This window comes from Manihot esculenta, chromosome 1 (genome assembly GCF_001659605.2).
Source record: "Manihot esculenta cultivar AM560-2 chromosome 1, M.esculenta_v8, whole genome shotgun sequence".
Classification (NCBI taxonomy): Eukaryota; Viridiplantae; Streptophyta; class Magnoliopsida; order Malpighiales; family Euphorbiaceae; genus Manihot; species Manihot esculenta.
The window spans coordinates 36,750,843-36,771,025 of NC_035161.2; the positions used below are offsets into that span (position 1 = coordinate 36,750,843).

The 20,183-nt window shown below is 30.9% G+C and overlaps 3 protein-coding genes across 3 annotated transcripts; 2 read left to right on the forward strand and 1 right to left on the reverse strand.

Annotated features, from left to right (window-relative positions):
* The first annotated feature begins 3,919 nt into the window (after positions 1 to 3,919).
* Positions 3,920 to 5,247, forward strand: LOC110627839 (putative RING-H2 finger protein ATL21C). The gene is made up of 2 exons (XM_021774215.2): positions 3,920 to 4,936; positions 5,030 to 5,247. Exons 1-2 carry the CDS (start codon positions 4,084 to 4,086, stop codon positions 5,089 to 5,091), a joined length of 915 nt encoding a protein of 304 aa, XP_021629907.1. The 5' UTR covers positions 3,920 to 4,083; the 3' UTR covers positions 5,092 to 5,247.
* A 1,076-nt stretch (positions 5,248 to 6,323) lies between these two features.
* On the reverse strand, positions 6,324 to 12,354 carry LOC110619243 (hydroxyproline O-galactosyltransferase GALT6). Its single transcript, XM_021762548.2, has 7 exons — positions 11,351 to 12,354; positions 10,625 to 10,857; positions 10,124 to 10,414; positions 9,888 to 10,016; positions 9,560 to 9,733; positions 7,057 to 7,164; positions 6,324 to 6,958 (listed from the first exon to the last, which is right to left on the reverse strand). The coding sequence occupies exons 1-7, from the start codon at positions 12,156 to 12,158 to the stop codon at positions 6,752 to 6,754; spliced, it is 1,950 nt and encodes a 649-aa protein (XP_021618240.1). The 5' UTR covers positions 12,159 to 12,354; the 3' UTR covers positions 6,324 to 6,751.
* Positions 12,355 to 17,970: 5,616 nt separating this feature from the next.
* On the forward strand, positions 17,971 to 19,687 carry LOC110611359 (glycerol-3-phosphate acyltransferase RAM2). Its single transcript, XM_021751639.2, has 2 exons — positions 17,971 to 18,663; positions 18,755 to 19,687. Exons 1-2 carry the CDS (start codon positions 18,058 to 18,060, stop codon positions 19,652 to 19,654), a joined length of 1,506 nt encoding a protein of 501 aa, XP_021607331.1. The 5' UTR covers positions 17,971 to 18,057; the 3' UTR covers positions 19,655 to 19,687.
* Positions 19,688 to 20,183: the final 496 nt, after the last annotated feature.

Genomic DNA, 20,183 nt, shown 5'->3' on the forward strand with positions numbered 1-20,183 from the left:
AAACCTGCATCATTTTTCTTCTTGTCTTAGCTTTCATTATCGGCGTGTCCAAGATGCTGACCTGAATTCCAACTCTGCCATGAATCTAATGAAAAATTTTCTATTTTTGTCACTAAATTTAATTTTATCTAAAATTAAGTTTTTAACTCAATTTATTCAAACATTTTGAATTATAATTATATTTGCTTTTTTGCTAAAAAATATTTTAATAATAAAATATTTATTTTATTTATATTTAATATTAAAAATTACAATTAAACAATAAAAGTAAAAATAATTAATGTTCATTATTAAATAATTTTATAATTTTATAGTAAATAAGGAAAATCTGATATAAATCAAAGTGCTTAAATAAATTAGAGTAAAATTTTCATTTTAGATAAAATTAGATATTACTTTAAATTCGGAGTAAAAAAGAGAATTATTTTCTTGATTTGAAATAAAAAATTTTACAAGGGTTTATTTAATTTAATTTTTTATTAAAAATAAAAGAATTCAATTTTTTTAATTTATAATATTGTTATTTTAAAAAATAAATAATATATAATTTTATAATAATTTATTTTAACTTTTGTTTTTTTCTCATAAAATGAATGAAGAATTTTGAATCTAAACAGGGGAAGCGAGAATGTTGTATGGAGTCAAATTATTTTCCAGGTTGAGGAAATTGCTAAAAATGTGATTGGGCCCAAATTGTACAAACAATGGTTCATTACTGGAAAAGCTGGAAGAGTGAGATTGTGAGCACATGTATGATTCTTGTCTCCACCAACCTTTGCCTTCTTCATTAATGGATACAGTCTCCTTCTCCTCTGGACGTCTACCACTGTTGAATACCAAACGTAGAAAAATAAAAGGTATAACTCTACTTAATTCTCCTATTTAATATTACTGTGAACATCCCTTTTCTTATAAAATAATATTAATATTAAGTTTTTATATAGATTTATTAAAAAAAAATTCAAACGTTTTATATTTTTTATATTTATATTATAACCTTAAAATTGTGGATAATAAATTTAATTATTTTACATTTGTCTTATTTTTAATTTTTATCTTAATTAATTTTAACTAAAATATTTTTAATATAAGATTATTTATTAAAAAATTATTAAATAGAAAAATAAAAAATTTATATTAATTCATATTTATATTCAAAATTTTAAATTTTGAATGATAAAACTATTTTTTTTTAATTTTATCTCAATTATAATCAAAATAATTAAATTGAATTTAAAAAATTATCAAAAAATTACAATATAATCTCTCATTTTTATTTGACTAATAAAATAATTTTTAAAATACATATTTTTATTAATAGTTTTCATCTCAAAAACTGGCAACTCTATCACTCCTATTGCATCCGGTGTCCAATTTCGATATAACAACTTCCATCCTAAAAAACTGTCAAATCTATCACCCATATTACAACCCGAGCCCCAATTTCGACATAACAGTTTCCATCCAAAAAACTGTTAAGTCTATCACTCATGTTACATCCGATGCCCGAAATCAACATAACAGCTTCCACCTCAAAAACTATCAAGTTTATCACCCATATTACAACCCGAGCCCCAATTTCGGGATAACAACGTCCTTCCCAAAAATTGTCAAATCTATCACCCATGTTACATCTGATACTCGATTTCGGCATAACAGCTTCCATCTCAGAAACTGTCAAGTCTATCAAACATGTTACATCCGGTGCCAGATTTCGGCATAAAAACTTTTATCCCAAAAACTGCCAAGTCTATCACCCATGTTACAACTAAAGTCCGATTTCGACATAACAGTTTCATTCCAAAAATTGTCAAGTCTATCACTCATGTTACAATCGGTGTCCAATTTCGGCATAACAGCTTTCATCTTAAAAACAGTCAAGTCTATCACTTAGAACCGGTCCCCATTTTTGGCATACTCAAAATCACCACCACCTTTCTTGGCATTCCCTCCACCTTTCTTGGCATTTCCTCCACCACCACCCCCCTTCTTAGCATCAAACATAGGCCCATTAATCATACCATGAGAACCATGTGCTTCATGACCTTTGCCCATCATGGGCATCATTTTGTTAGGCAAATGATGAACTTGACCATGGCCATGACCATGACCATGACCATGTCCATAACCATGACCAAACTCCTCATCCTCATCATCAAACTCATCAAATTCATCATCAAAATCATCATCATCACTTGCATCAATATAATCATTCTGCAACTTGTTATTAATCTTATTATTTCTCATTTTATACAAATATTATAGTTTAATAAAAATTTAAAATTTAAAATATATAAAAATTATGATATAAACATATAATATTTTATTTTATTTAATATTATTAATATAAAATACAGTTTTTTATCGAATCAGTTAATAAATTAATATATAATAAATCTACTTATTTATTTTTGAGAAAGGACAAATTTATTTATTATATTGTTAAATAAAATAAAAATATTGAATATCTTAAATAATTTACAGAAACCGTGATTTAAAAATACTTATATGGTGACTATAAACATTTAATGAAATATTTTAATATATAATATTTATATGTGATATTTTATATAGTAAAAAAATTATTTATAATAAATGTTTATTTAATATTACACATAATAAATATAAAATAAATATATTTTCAATATAAAATTTAAATTAAACAACTATATATTTATTAATATAAGATTTTAGATACTATATTATAATTTATTACTAACTTTTTCATATTCAATTTAATTATCTCAGTTATAACAGTGATAAATTAAAAAAGATTTAATTTTATTATTTAAAATTTAAAGTTTTTAAATTTTTTTAATTTAATAGGTCTTTTAGAAAATAATTTTACTTAGCATGTTCAAATTTTTATTAAAATTAATTAAGATAAATGATTAAAATTAAGATAAATGTAAAAGAATTAATTTTATTATTTAAAATTTTAAGATTAAAATATAAATATTTGAATTTTTTTATCTACCGTACCACCAATTCAGATTATATTTGTGGAAAAATAAAATAGCAATTTTGAAGTAAACTCTTTCCCATTTGAGACTGCCAATAAACTATTATCGTGGGATTATATATTATTTAAATTACTATTATCGTGGGATTATATATTATTTAAATTTATTTTATTACGATTTAATTGAATTAAATATTTAAAAAATATGTATACTGTTTTGTTTTTTGAAATAGGGGTTGGAGGAGTCGAACCTCAGACCTCTCAGATTTATCAGGATGCACTTTCCACTAGGCTAAGTCTCGGAGTGCAAAATATATATACTGTTGCCATTGGTATAATTTAGCATTAAATATTATTAAAAGATGGTGGATAATTATAATTTAAGTGAACTTTAGTCACCACAAAATCTATTTTAAACATGCTTTAATTAGTGGGTTGAGATTATAATCTAATATAATAAGGGGTGAAGTAGAAATAGAATCCAATGGACACCATAATTTCACACGTGTCAACTAATAATAATAATAATAATATTAGATTTTGCATACGTGCATAATCCATTAAACTAATGAAGTCAATGTTCTAAAAGTGATTAGCGATCCAATCCGCGTTGGATCAATCATCAACCTATAATTATTAAATCAACAACACCCACCCTTCAATATCTTAAAAATCACGTATTTTCATAAATCAAGACCAGTTCCCAAATATTATATAATTAAATTAATGTCTTTAATCCAATCAGAGCCAAAGGAGATATATAAAACCCTAATTCTAATAAGCAAGTTATTAGGAAAGTAAACCATTATTATGCAAGTTCCTTGTAACCTCCCATATTAGCAGCCAATCCGAGAATCACCAAATGCACATTTTTCAGAGCACAGAAGAACTGCCCAATGTTTACTAGACTCATGAAAACAAGGCATCTAATAATAGAGAAACGCAAAAAGATGATCAAAAGCTTGCCAGCCTCTCACCGAAAGTCACCTAGCCAATCCCCATAAAACAATGCCACATGCCCCTTCCAGAATATATATATATATATATTGTATAGGACATGACCTATGCTACACATCTCATCAACAATTCTCTCATCTCCAGTCTCCCTTTCTGTGTAGAAAATGATGTTTAAGCACTCTTCTTTCACTCTTTTCTCCTTAGTTTTCATCAGTATCCCCTGCTTGATCTCAGCACAAGCCTGCCAGAATTCCTGCGGCAAAATGCCCATCAGGTATCCATTTGGGACTGGCCTTGGATGTGGCGATCCACGATTCCAAAAACATGTAACTTGCAATCAAGACAAGCTCACCTTCACAACCCATACTGGCTGTTATCCTGTCAATAACATAGACTACACCAATCAAGTTATATACATCTCTGATCCTTCTATGTCAACCTGTGCTTGCACTCAACCAAGCAAAGGCTTTGGCTTGGACTGGGACGCCCCTTTCTCTTTTCATGATGATACTGTCTTTACTTTGCTCGACTGCTCCACCACTTCATCTCCCATTTATAAAACTAACAGCAATAGTTATAATAATGGCACTGTAGTCCCTCAGTGTGATAGAACTGGCGCACCAATTTGCAGTTTCTTGTACTCCTGCCAAGCCATCAGCATGCTCAATCTCCCAATCTCTACTTGCTGTGTTTACACTCCGGTTGATCTCGGACCATCATTTGAAATGGATTTACAGAAGCTGCAATGCAGTTCTTATTCTGGGTTTTATAGCTTTGATGGACAGGAGGCTAATCCTGAAAATTGGAAGTATGGAATTGCACTGAAGTACAAGTTTAATGTGTATAATGACTATCCTGGTTCATGTGCTGATTGCGAGAGGAGCAATGGTGTTTGTGGGTATGGTGGAGCTTACAATACTTTTATCTGTAACTGTCCTAATGGTCTCAACACTACATCAGACTGTTTCTTTGGATCATCATATAATCATGGTTCAAGCCTTCTCCAATGGCAGACAGGTATCTCTTGTTGCTTTTGCCATTTGTTTTGAACTTTCTTTGATATTTGATGATGTTTTTAAAGACTGGTGTGATTTGCTGGTGTTGTATCAGGCAACTGGGTGATCTATTCCTCGGCTTTATTTCTGGTTTGGGCCTTGCTGTGCAGTGTGTGATGAAGATCATCAGGTGGACGAAAGTTTGCATAAATTGTATTAACGTCTTCAAATGTAAGAAATGTCAGAGTTTTCACTTTTCTTTTTCAAATGCCAGCCTCTGTTTTGTTAAGGAATTCATAAGCATTGGGATATCTTTATTTTATGACTCGTTTCACAAAATAGCTTAAACTTTAGTCTCCAAGTATTGAATTGAAGCAATGAATCCTTTTAAAATGTGTGTGAGAAGAAAACAATGAAGAATATATCTTGTTTTCTAAATAAGAGAGAATGGGCATAATCATGCAATAGAATAAGCCTCACATTTTGGGGATACTTAATTGAGCAGTATTTGTGATCCAGCTAGCAAGTAGCAACTGTGGGCCTGCGTAGCATAGAGGTTGTGAATGGTGAGGCGTTTAAAACAAGATCAGAGAATTTGGTTCTTTCTTTTGAAAGCTTGTGTCCACCAAGAGAGAATCCTTTTCTCTACCAAAAGTTTCTCTTTTCAGGCCCTTCTTTGTTTACTCTAGAAAAAAGATAAAGAAGCTTTATATGCCTACAGTTTGGTTCTCATAATTAGCATCACCACTTAACAATTTAAAATTAACCACAAATTCAGGAAGGAATAAAGCTCAAATTCACTTTTACTTATTGATCAATTTCAGTTTAAATTTAAGATTTTCGTTTGATCAATTATGATCCCATTAGAATTAGCCGGGATTAGCTTCCATTAAATGTTATCGTAACTTCTAAAACATTATGTTGGTGGGTTTTACCAAGTAGAAAATTGGGCCTGACCATAAAAGAAAAATATCCATAATACAAAATATCTTTCTCATGTTTTTCCTTGCCTTTCTCATCTCCCAAACAATGAAAAAGAATAAAACGTATTCAATTTCCTTAAAGCTATTTTGCCTTTCTTCTCCTTTATGCTGTCTTACATCAACTTGTTAGCTCTGAATTCTGAAAGCATGAAATTCAATTAGTAAAGGAAATGAAAGAGAAAGCCAGAAAGGGGGTATAACTAGGGATGAAAGAATTGATAGTTGCTGTACGTTACAGAATTGTCATTCAGCAATGGGATATCTCCAAGTAAGAAGAAAAAAAAAAAAAACAGAGGAGGAAGAAGAAGAAGTAGAATCTCAACTGGGGCTGATGAACTACATCAACTTTTTTTTTTTGAACAGCCAAGAATCTAATGCTCTGTGTTTCAGATTTGATTGCACATAAGGTTCAATGCAGGTCCATACTATTGTAACATCACGTTCTCAATTGAAGTCAATAATATAATAATAACGAAGGCAATGTCCATGGATACTCTCCGCGCCCACTAAAATGTAGAGAAACCAAAATGTTTTCAATTCTCTCCAGTCCTGTGTTTTCCCAACTATAGATTACAAAAACAGGATGTCTTCTGTAAATTGCACAGGCCCTTCACCAAGATTATTGCTAGGAATATTCTACAGCACCAAGGGAAATTATTTGTGGCTACTTGGAACAAAAAGGAACTTCTGAATCACGAATGTATGCATTGATGATTGGAAATCCAGGATGTCTTGAATCTGCTCTGAATATATACAGAGATTTACTTTTGACCATAAAAACTTGTTTCTTGGGGTTTCTTCCTTGTTCCTCTCAGAAATAACATACTGAGGCTGGACACCACCGTATTCAAGTATCATCTCATATTGCAGCATTGGGGCTCTCCCTGTTGTAATTTTTCCCAGAGGCATATCATCTGTCTTGGAGACTGGTAATGAGCAGTGTAATAATCTTCAGTGCATCCATCCTGGCAAAACTTAATGCTGTGCACATACTCTACAGGTTTTGAGCCATTGAACTTTTCCACCCACATTCCCATGCTCACATCTTCCATCTTGAATAGCTGCATATAAATTCAGATGACCATGTGACAAATACCAAAACACATGCACACATGAGAGAGAGAGAGAGAGAGAGTGCAGGTAAATTAATATAACATACTCTCAACTGGTGATTTTGAAACTCGGCCACAATAAATTCTGCAATGTCCGATGAGATTATATAACCTGGACCATTTGCATATGGTGGGTACTCTTCTTCTGGCCATTCCTGCATCACCAATAGTAATATGTTCATATTCAACAACAGCTCAAATATATAAATAACTATATGTTCTTCACTGAAAGGTTTGGTGGCACTCCAGATTTTTATTTCAACCTATTACTATAAAAAATTGAGTCTCTTATCGATATTAATGTGGGCAAGATTTTCTATTTGAGAACAAAAGAAATCTGAAAGATAAAAGTGAAAAAAAATGATTTAGAAAATCAGAGAGATTGAGAACAAAATACACAAGCATTGAAAAGCATAAATTTGTTCAAATATTGTTGTATCAACATGCCTGTGATAAGGGAACCACACATTTGTTCGACCAAGGGGATTTTAGTTCTAAACATCAACGCAATAAGGATCAAATAGGACATCATAAAGGGTGATGGTGACACCAGAATTTTCAGTTAAAGTTCAAGTGCCAATTTACATTGAGCCTTCAGCAATTTGTTTATGGAATTGTATAAATCATACTCCCTGGGTAAGAGAACAAAATAAATAGGCATGAAAAGCTACACACATTTCCAGGTACAAAAGGGAAAAGATCGTATCATCTATTTCAGCTCAGCCAAAGAGCAACAGACAGTTATTTTATTTAAATACAAGTGAACTTCATGATTCATACCTAAACTTAGGACATTATAACAATATCATCCTTGAACTTTAATTTTTAATACAAAACCCATCAAACTTTAATTTAAGTAACATAAAAAACCTTTAACCTATTATTGCCAATTTACCAATAAATTTGCTGATATAGAGGGTAATTAGAAAAAAAGATAGAATTGCCGTGTTTACCCCTCAAGTATCAGACCAGGTCCCTCTCCCATCCACTTCTCTCTCGCCTTTACCCTCACCATGATCATTGCCTCTTCAAAGCCCTCATCCCACTCTCTGTTTTCATCACGGCCTCTACATTCTCATCATCAAAGTAGAGACAATGCCTTCTCCCTCACACTGCTTCAGCTTGCCTCCTAAAATTTCTCCACCTCTAGAACAGTCCATTTTAAGTCATCTACATGTTCTTCTGTCCACCACAACCTCTGCCCTATTGCCTTGACTGCTCCTGCACTGCTCTCACAGAGAGGTTGCTGGGTTTTAGTCGCTTTATGCTCTCCTTGCATGCTCAGCTGGCTTCCTTCTTTTCCCAACTCGAGTGAAGTGTCTCCCATTTTCTTTCCTTCTCTTTCTCTGTGTGCAAAAGCAAATTTGCATTTTGCTTCTTTGTTTGTTTGGTTAAATTTGGGTCATTACTGGGTTTAAGTGGTGTATTACAGATGAAGGTTCTACTCAATCCAGGAAGTCGATCACTTCAGTGGTACGATTCAGCTTGCTGTGAGGAACAATGAGAAGCCAAGCAAGCTTTTGGGCTCTATTACTGTTGCCAATAGTACGAGGCTGGCCAACATTCACCAGACTCCCTCTTCAAAGAACATGGCAAGAGCAAAGGCAATACTGGATCTGCATCTCAAGAGCTCTCAAACTGCATGCTACATATTGGATCCATCCAACTATCTGTTTTGTGTGTATTTCACTTTGCTTGTAAGTAGATCTTCTGTTTTTTTTTTCTTTTAAGTTATTTATTTGGATTTTCACTTAGTTGTGAAATTATGAAAGGGTTTGTATTTTCCAATCGATTGTTTTGGAGTATGTGAAAGAGAGATCAAGGGTGCGAGGGAAAGAGATAGAGAGTGTGTGTGAGGGAGAAAGATAGAGAAAGAGATAGAGTGATGCAGAGAGATGGTGTTTGTGAGGAAGAAAGACACAGAGAGTGTAGGAGAGGGAAGAGACAAACACAGTGAGAGAAAGGAATAGAGGTTGGAAAGTGGTTATTTAATGGTGTTTAGACTGTTCATCTTTTTTATTTGTAAAATATATATTTAACCAGTTATAATATGTTAGAAAAACTTTGAAGTTTAGAGAGTTCTATTGCTACATATTAAGGATTTGGGCGAGTCATGTTACAGCACCTAAGTTCAAGGAAGTATTACAATTGGCTGACTGAAAAATCTCCAAAACCTTTAGTAGAATCAAATATTACCTAGCTTGAGGTAAGAAAAAAAATGCATGGCTATTAAAGCAACATAATACACATTAAAAGATAATTTTGTAAAAAATTATATAATCATATCAATTTAGACTTATGTTTGACTATACAATTAAGATGAGGAGCTATAAGGTGACATTGAGATAAATGGAAAATAAGAGAAAAAGAAGGAAAAGAATAACAGGGGAAAATTTTTTCCTTATACATCCAGATAACAAAATAATAAAAGAGTGCAGTACAACTGTTCATACAATTCACAACAGCAATTGAGCACAGAGATTAAAACAAGCACAGCATGCAATCGCAAAATGACTCATTACTGCATTCAAGTAATTGTAGAATGCATACCTCATATGTCACTGCCCACTTTCCACTACGGAAAACCTTGTGGTAGTAGTTAATATTTCCAATATAGAGGCTTCTATCTCTTGGCACCTTCTTTGCTTCCTGTATCATGACCTCCACCCTGACAAAGGTGTCATCGTCGCACTTCATAATATACTTTGCATCCATAGTGTGAACCTATCAAAGACCAAAAGAAAAGGAAAATATATAAAGTTCTAACTAGTAAGGGATATGACAGTGAAATGAAGAGAATAATTACTTGTTATGAATACAACATATAAACACATGGCAAACAAAAAGAAACAGTAACCTTCAATTGATCATCACTCACCCCATATTCACATATTGCAACTGTCTTCAATACAACAAGGTCATAAGTATCCACGTATGGAACTATAACAATATCACCAAAAAAATCTGCCTCTTTCTTTAGCTGTGCATTTATTTCCTTTCTTCCACTCTGTTGAACCAAAAAAAAAAAAAGGTCCAGCGACTTTGATAGTTCTTTGGCTTATAGTAAAGCAAAAGAGCTGTAAGGCTAAACATGACTTCATAATCCATCCTTACCAATGCTACAAAAAACCGAGCTACCACTTTTGAAGATGTTATCAGCTTATGCTGCATCCAAGTTTTTCTTACAGCCATCCGCTCAGCAAAATGGTTACCAGCGGAGAGGATGCCAATGAAGAGCTCAACTTTCCCATCAAGAAGAGGTGGTGCTTGCCACTTCCTGAACATCTCAAGATGCTGCTGTGGTGCAACACTTGGATGAGAGGAAGGTAAGGAAGCAGCAAAAACAGAATGCACATCAACATCCCCATTCAAAAATAATCCAGTGGCATCCTCTAGAACAAATCCCTATAAACATTACAAAAAGTTCAAAGATTATCAGCATTTCTGCAATTGTCAAAAGACTGAATTTTGTCATCCCACCCTAGTTTGGGGTGTGGATTTAATACTAAATATAGGAACTTGGGTAATCCTCCCCACTTGAGCTAGCTTTTGAGGTGGTTTTTAGACCCAATCCATTTTATCAACAAAATTTTGCAGGTTCACAAAGTTACTCACAGTGCGATATGGAAAAGAAGTGATATGTCTCCCGTCAACGTTTATGTGATAACCTTCCAAGCCAGTACTCAAAGTAAGAATGAATAACTTTCCCTCAGCAAAAGGGAATGGCCAGTTGAAAGAGATCTTCTTTTTTCGTCCTACGAGTCTGTTCAACCACCATGTGGCTTTTGAATCTTCTGAGTTAGTATCATCATCACGAAGCCATTTCTCGCATTTCACCAGCCCATCAACTTCAAAAGATCAGGGAGAAAAATAGTAATCCTTATTAGTGTCCCAGCAACATCATAACGTTAAAAAGTTGAAAGTGAATCACAGGGGAGAGAAAAAGCAGGGCAGAGAGAGCAGATGGAGCAGCTAAACCAAAACAATCGAATGGAGTTGGAAAAACCTTAACCGCTTAACGCATGTGACCAAGAAGGATAATGCAGGTATCTAAAATAATATAAAAACAGCCAAGAAGCATCACAACAAAACAGACATCAAATTTCACATAATTCCACAAAGGCCCTTGACAAATAATGAAATCAGTTCCCCATTACTGAATAATTGACAGCCACAATAGTAAAGATAATTACTCTATCAACTCTAAACACCGATCGAATCAGAAGAGATCATTGGGGTCACCCTTGAATATGGTCTGCATGTAAACTTCTACTAAATAGTACAGGACAATGCACTCCAATTGCAACAGAAACAAATGCACATCAAAGCAAATTCATTTACCAGTTTCCTCATCGGCCTGAGAACTCCATCCCTCGCATCTCAACGGAGTTCCCCAGTGCATTCTATAGCAAGTATTCTGCTCTATCACAGGTTTCCCGCTCCAATCACCTTTCAATCTGGGGTTGAAATGGAGAATTCTTGGTGGCTCCTCCCCATCAACAGTCTTCAAACCAAGTAACTCCATCATGAACTGGGACACCATCAGCGCCTCTTCCCCCTCCTTCAGCAACGCTATTTTCGGGTCCTTCTCCTTGTGAGCCCATCTTGGACTCCCCACCACGGTTATGTGGGACCCCAGAGTCAGTCCGCATGGAAGCTCTATGATCCGGTTACGGGCCAAAAACTCTGAGCTGGATAAAGTTATAGATACCGGGCAATGTTCAGTGCGATTGTCGACGTCGATCGGGTTAGGTTGAAATTTACCCGACTCCAACTCTTCCCAGAGCTTCTTCCCGGCCAGCCACGCCTGTTTAGCGGCCTTGTGAAGGACAGAGAACTCGTCGACAGAGTCAGCAATAGTCTCGTTGAATAACAGACCAGATAGTCTTTTCGTCTCTCGCATTCCCCTTTCAGGAGTCCCGTGAAAGACCCGATGAGGGTCCAACACTGTTCGAGTTACTCCATCATCGTGGACCAATAAAGTCCTAGGCAAGGTGGCATCGGCAGGCACCGAGCCATAGCCGGTTTTGAAAATGAGAGGGATTTCAAGGCCCATGAAAAGCAAGTACACAAGAAGGACGGCCATTAAAGCCTGAATCAACGTGAGTCGAGTCAATGGGACTGAAGACTCGACCTTGACTCGCTTCATTGTCGGTGACTAGACAGCGAGTTAGATTGTCAAAGTGGGTATCTCCTCTTTTAAACCTAAATTTCGAGGAAGTTGCCTCTGGTGCTGCACACTGCATAACAGTTGCAGAGAAACGCCTACACCCTTTGTCAGGAACAGAAAGAAAATGCCATAAACGGCAGCCAATCCCCTCTGTGTATCTGTAGCTCTTAGAATTTAAACGACGCGTGTTTCATACTTTCATGATCCTGTATTATATAAGTTTTTTCAAAGAACAGATTTACAATTCCATCCTTCAATTTTACCATTAATAACAAAATAGTCCACTAGTTTTAAAAAATTTAATGATTTAATCCTTCATTGCTTCTCCTTTTAAAAAATTTCAAGTACTTTGCCCTTTAACGAGCTCCCTTTGGTTCTTGTGTTTCTCCCTTTGTCTCATCAATTATAGTACTAATTAGTCAACCACTTTTCTTTTTCTGAGTGCAGATATATTAAAAAACTAAAAAATAAATTATCGAAAAAATAAATTTATTATGCACTTTAAATATATTAAATTTTATTTCTTTTTTTTTTAATTTATAAGTATTATTTAAAAATTAAATGATATATCATTTGGATTTATTTGATTCTATTTACACTTATTTAGTCTTTTAACAATAATTTAAATTAAAAAAAATAAATTTTAATTTTTTAAGTCCTATTTTAATCTTATTTTGATTACAATATTTTTATATATACAAGAATAAGTTTCTTTTTTCTTTTTATCCTAAAATTCTTTTACATATAGTAATTACTTATTAATTTTAATATATCCTTACTCAAGATGCTTTAAAAACAAATTTTACTAGTTCTCATAATAATTTAGAAATACTTTATATGTTATACAAAAGAAACTTACTTTCCTTTTTTTTTTTTATTTCCATCTAAATTGCAAGACATTTTCTATTTTAAAATAAAATTTATTATTTTAATTATAATAGTTAAAATTTAATTTATTTTAAAATAAAAATAAATATATTTAAAAACTAAATATAATCAATATAGTTTAGCAATAATTATTAAAAACATCAGAAAACTGCTTAAATTAAATAAAAATAAATAAAATTACATTTTACATTAAACAGTTAATGATTTATCATTGGTAATGAAAAAATATTTATATTATTATAATAGATGTTACAATCAACTATGTATAAAAAAAAAAAAAAAAAACAAAAGAAATATTAATCTCATCAATTCAAAAGGTAGTTGAATATTTTTCATGCATATCATATTGATTTTTCCTTAATAATTACATGTAGTTCCTTAATGTACAAATTAAATGTGAAATGTATTTTGACGGTAAATACATTATATTATTCTATGTAAAAATATATATATATATCTCCAAATAAAATAAATAAATTTATTTTATAAAATTTTGAACTTTTTAATTATTTATCATTGATTCAATATAATGTATTATTAGATTAAATTATATAAGATACATATTTGTATGTATTTTCAAAATATATATTTTGATATCTATAAATTATTTATGTTTTCCATTAAATTTATAATCTAAACAATTGTAATGTTATTTAAATTTTAATAAAATAAATTTAATTTATTAAATAAGATAATTACGAGTCTCACTAAGAATAATAATAACAATAATAATAAAAAGTAGCGGTAACTTTGCGGTTAATATGATTAGGATTATTAGTTTTATATTAAAAGTAGTATATATAAATTAATTGTGGGGAGGTGTCTTAGGCATGAATTATTCTATTTACTAATTGGTATAGTTAGAAAAATAAAATTGTAATTACTATTAATTAAACCTATAAAAATGAGAATGTGAGGCGGTAACTCAAATCAATATACTAAAAAATAAATAAAATAAAAAATGAAATTAACGCAATAAATTATTTTAAAATTTTAATAGTGCAAAAGAATAATTTACTTTTATTATTGTAATTTTTTTTTATACTACAAAAATATATAGATAAATATAATATTTCTTGATAATTTGATGAAAATGTGATTAATTATTTGATAAGAGATATTATAAGTTAATAAATTGATAATTTCATAATTATGAAGTTAATGAAAATATATTGGACTGTACATGATAATAGTAATTTTATATCGAAACTCGTCTTATTAAAAAAAAAGAGTTTTAATGATGAATCAGACATTAAAATGTTTTATTTTTTATTTTTCAAATGGAACCGCATTATTATAGGATCTATTCTTTAATAACCGCCGGTTGTTATAAGTGTTTTTTTTTTTTTGAATTTTTATATAGAGTAAAATAACACACTTTACTTTAATAAAACTTAAAAAATTCATATGTGATGTTTTCTACAAATAAATAATTTTGTAAGAAATTGCAAATGTAGTAAAAAAATCATGATATATTTCATACAAATATAGACATATCTTACAAATACTATAGTTAAATATATTTTTAAAATTAATAATAATTTTATTTATTGAATTAAATAATGTAATTCATTATTGCTAATTTAATACAATATACTATTATGTTAATTCTTTCTGACATTGCTAATTCTTAAAAATATGTTTAATATTTTTTCAAATTATATATCGTGATTTTCTATTTGCCAAATATATTTTGGCAACAAACTTATAAGATATTTATACAAATTTATTTAAATTATTTTTAATATAAATAAATTAATTAATTATATAACTAATAAGAGATATTCAATATTTAGTCTCTGAATATTATTATTATTAATAAATTAATTTTAATATTTTTAAAAATTTATTAATAAATTAAGTTTAAATAAATAAATTAATTATATAACTAATAAGAGATATTTAATATTTAGTCTCTGAATATTATTATTATTAATAAATTAATTTTAATATTTTTAAAAATTTATTAAAATATTTTTTTCGTTAATAATACAATCATTTTATTTAATTTTATCTATTGATGTCTTTAAAATTTTCTTATTTTTTATTAAATAAAATAAAAATACTATTTTATTTAAAAAAATTAACTTATTAATAATAAATATTTAAAAATTAGATAGTATTATAAATTGTTATTAACTTATTAATTAGTATATCGATATTTAACATACACGGAAAAAGAAAAATTTGTTAATTTCAATAATAAATTAAGTATTTGAGTATGCCCCGGTTTTCCGTTTCTTTTCATGACAGATGATTTATTTATTTATATATGTTACTTAAATAGAAATTAAGAGATTTTATAAATAATAAAATAAAATTTAAATACTTTATTATTAAAGATCGCTAAATTGAATCAATTACCGTATATTTTCTATCTACTGAAATTAATTAAATAAATAACTTTTTCTTCTAGTAAATATATTTTATCATTTAAATTTCAAACGTTAATCTTATATTTCAAAATATTTTTAATATACACATTTGAGAGATTATAGGATATTCAGTTCAATAATTAAATGTGGCTGCTAGTTAATAAATATTAAAAAATATAAAATAAGTATTTAGTAATTTCAAAAAAACAATTAATAATTAATAAATAATTTATCAGCTATTGGGATCATTTATCATTTTAAAATTTATTAATTATTAATTTTTAAATTACATTTTCACATAATAAATTATTTAAAATTACAAAAAATAATAAGTAAATTAAAAATACAATAAATAATAATTAAATTAGTTATAATATTTATTATTATAAAAATTACATTTTAAATTTTTTATTTTTATATATATTTATAATAAATTAATATATTATCTTATTACTCATTTTATATAATAATTAAACATAATTTATAATCACTTAAAATATATTAATTATAATAAATTATTAAATAATTTTTTTAAAGGAAATTTAAAAAATAAAATATGATATTTCTCAAATTTACTCAGATACACTTACTATCAAACTAAAACTGTGAATGCAAATAATTATAATTATATTCCTCTATAAAATAAATAGATTTTATATATTATTAAGTTGATTATGCATTGGTTCCAATAAATACATATCATATATGATGAATTCGTATATGAATTAATTTATTTATTAAATAATTCATCGTATTTGAAATTTAAGATGCGAAATAAATAAATTTAAAAAATAAAATATGATATTTCTCAAATTCACTCAGATACACTTACTATCAAACTAAAACTGTGAATGCAAATAATTATAATTATATTCCTCTATAAAATTAATAGATTTTATATATTATTAAGTTGATTATGCATTGGTTCCAATAAATATATATCATATATGATGAATTCGTATATGAATTAATTCATTTATTAAATAATTCATCGTATTTGAAATTTAAGATGCGAAATAAATAAATTTTGTCATTTATAATAATTTAGATCCCAAAAAATTTTATTTCAATCCATTAATTTTTAATTAAATATAAATAGAAAGTTGAAAGTGTAAGGATAATCAGTTTGGGACATAAAAGCATACTCGGTATAAGAAGAAATATTATTATTTGTAATAAATGAATGGTAAAAATATTTTTTTAAATAAGGAATTGATGATGTGGAGATTTAAATTTGATTTTAACAAATAAATCAAAAGAAATTGCAGATTTGAGAAAAAATAAATGCTGCCGACTTAAAAGTACATAGATAATCATAGTTATCATTTAAAATGAAACAGTTTTTTTAGAATACGATTTGTTTATACAAAATAATTTATATTTAAAACATGTTTGTTGTGGAAATTTTTTTGTAAATAATATTTTTTAATAAAATAATTTATTTTTAATTTAAAAAATAAAATATATTAATAAATTTATATATAAAAATATGTGGAAAATCATATTCACTTTTCAAAAAAGAAAATTATTTTCTTTTAAATGGTTTAATTTTTTTCATTAAAAAAATATTTTTCATGTACTCTAAATATTAAAAAATATAAAAAATATTTTTCTAACAAATATTTTTCATGAATTAAATAGAGTGTTAATATAAAAATAGTTTTATTTTTACAAATTATTAAAATTTTAAAATCCGTTCAAAAGAATTCGTGGGTGTTCTGGTACATTGTTGCAGTTTATGAGCATTATGCAACCTATCTTTCTCTGAAAACTTATGAGTTGAATCTCTCACACCCTTAACACCAGAGATAAGGAAGATACGCAAAGTTTATGCATGGTAAACCAAAAATCGGTTGAAATATCAAGAAACATGGAGATTACATCTTCAAGGAAAATGAGCAATATAAAACTCAATTGATGAGAAGCCATAAAAACCAAAAGCAACAAACTTGAAAGTGAGAAATACAAAGTAGACCAATATCTTTTCACCAAAAATTGTGCACGAAATTGAGCAGCTTGGCCTCCAAGTAACTGGGAACTTACACAGAATTGATTTTAATTGCGCACGAAACTGGGTAAACGAACACATTTGGCCAATAGGGAACTGGGAGAAAAGGTCCCCTGCGATCACAACGAAGCAGCAGGAGCAAGAGTTAGCAGCAAAGAGAAGCGAGCAAACTATAAAATATTTACTAGGAGCTCAATCACGTCGCACTCGAGAGAGAGCGACATATATTGCAAAGTTTCAACTATTAGATACGACAACAATGCGAACATCGGTCACTACAAAGTAATTTTTTTGTTTCTTCTCTAAAAACAGTGTCCTTCCCTCGGTTCCACCTGATCATGGCTAGAAGCAGAGCGACCTCGCTAGCTCTCGTGGAAATCTCGGCGCCACTCACTGCCAAATTCCCATGGTTTTTATCATTTACATAACCGATTTGTGTCTTTTTCGCCTCGTTTTTTTGCATGTTTGCTTGTATTCCTTCTCTTTAACCCTCTTCCTCTCTTGTATATATTGCGCAATATCTTCCTGGATTGCTGCACATAGAGCTTCTATAATTGTATTTGCTTTTACCTTTAATTAGATTTCAGGTTAGTTAATTGTGTTTAGGATGGACAGCTTCCCTGCTGTCAACAAATGTGCATCCATAGGCCGAGAAAAGCACACGGTGGTTGCTGATATGGATGGGACCTTGCTTATAGGCCGTAGCTCCTTCCCTTATTTTGCTCTGATCGCTTTCGAGGGCGGTGGTGTTTTTAGGCTTCTTTTCTTGCTCTTGGCTTCCCCAATAGCAGGACTTCTCTATTACTTTATTTCGGAGTCTGCTGGTATCCAAGTTCTTATCTTTGCTTCATTTGCTGGGATGAAAGTCTCCAATATAGAGTCCGTGGCACGTGCTGTGCTGCCTAAGTTTTACTCTGGTGATCTCCAGCCTGAGTCGTGGCGTGTGTTCTCTTCGTGTGGAAAACGCTGCGTTGTTACAGCGAATCCCAGGATTATGGTGGAAGCTTTTTTGAAGGATTTCTTGGGAGCCGATTTGGTTTTGGGCACAGAGATATCAACTTATAAAGGTAGAGCAACTGGGTTTGTTCGTAGCCCTGGGGTACTTGTGGGAAAGAACAAAGCAAACGCTCTCCGCAAGGCTTTTCCAGATGCTCGGCCAGATATTGGGCTTGGCGACAGACATACTGATATTCCCTTCATGGCTTTGTGCGAGGTAACAAACTAAATTAACCATAAAAATTCCTTTCTGACAGGCATGAAAGCTCAAAATAACACTCTGAAATTAACATAATCTAATTTTACAGGAGGCCTACCACGTGCCATCCAAGCCAGAAGTGAGGGCAATAACCAGTGACAAGCTCCCAAAACCCATCATCTTCCACGATGGTCGGCTAGTACAGAAGCCAACACCTTTAATGGCACTAGTCATCATTCTTTGGATTCCCATAGGATTTATTATAGCTTGCTTACGCATTGCAGCAGGAGCACTACTGCCCATGCCAATGGTCTATTATGCTTTCTGGGCACTTGGCGTCCGTGTAACCGTAAAGGGCACCCCACCTCCCCCAGCTAAAAAATCAATCGGCCAATCTGGTGTCCTATTTGTTTGCTCCCACAGAACTCTTCTTGACCCAATATTTCTCTCTACTGCCCTTGGTCGCCCTATTGCAGCAGTTACATACTCAGTTTCTCGTCTCTCTGAAATTATTTCCCCCATCAAAACGGTTAGGCTCAGTCGTGATCGTGCCACTGATGCATCGATGATCAAGAAGTTGTTAGAAGGAGGTGACTTAGCAATATGCCCTGAGGGAACTACTTGCCGGGAACCATTTCTTTTAAGGTTTTCAGCTTTGTTTGCTGAATTAACAGATCAAATTGTGCCAGTGGCTATGGTGAATCGGATGAGCATGTTTCATGGAACCACGGCTAGAGGGTGGAAAGGGATGGATCCATTTTACTTCTTCATGAACCCTAGCCCAGCATATGAAGTAACTTTTTTGAGCAAGTTGCCTGAGGAGCTAACATGCGGTGCAGGGAAGACTAGCCATGAGGTGGCTAATTACATACAGAGGGTGATTGCAGCTACTCTTTCCTACGAGTGTACTACATTTACCAGGAAAGATAAGTACAAGGCACTCGCTGGGAACGATGGTACCGTGGTTGAGAAATCAAAGCTCCAACCCAACAAAGCAATGGGTTGCTAAATTCTTTTTTTTTTTTTTTTTTTTTTTTTTTTTTTTTTGTTGTTCGATGATATGTATGTTAACTTCTAAGTGGTTTCATGACCCTTTTGGTGTTACCATCTGATCTTACCATTCCAATTTGAAAGAAGTGATGAACAATTACAGTGGTTTCATCCTTGTAAGAAGTGATATTTGCAATAAAATGACAAACATCATATTTACCATAACTATGTATTATGTATTGCTCTAATTTGATTGATATCCTCTCGACAATCTTCACAACATTTAGGACTGCATTGCTCCAATCAACTCATAAAATTTATTCAAAACCAATGCAAGTTACGATATTTCGTTATTTAATATCTAACAAAGAAATTTTATTCATTCTTAGTTTTTTTCCCTTATTTATTTATTATAAATAGGATTAAACGGAAAAAAAAAAAAAAAAAAAGAAGATAAGCACATAATAATCGGACGCTTATCATAAAGCCAAAACGAAAAGAGCGGGTCATACGTAGCCGGTGCCTGGTGCTAAATAAAAAAAAAAGCT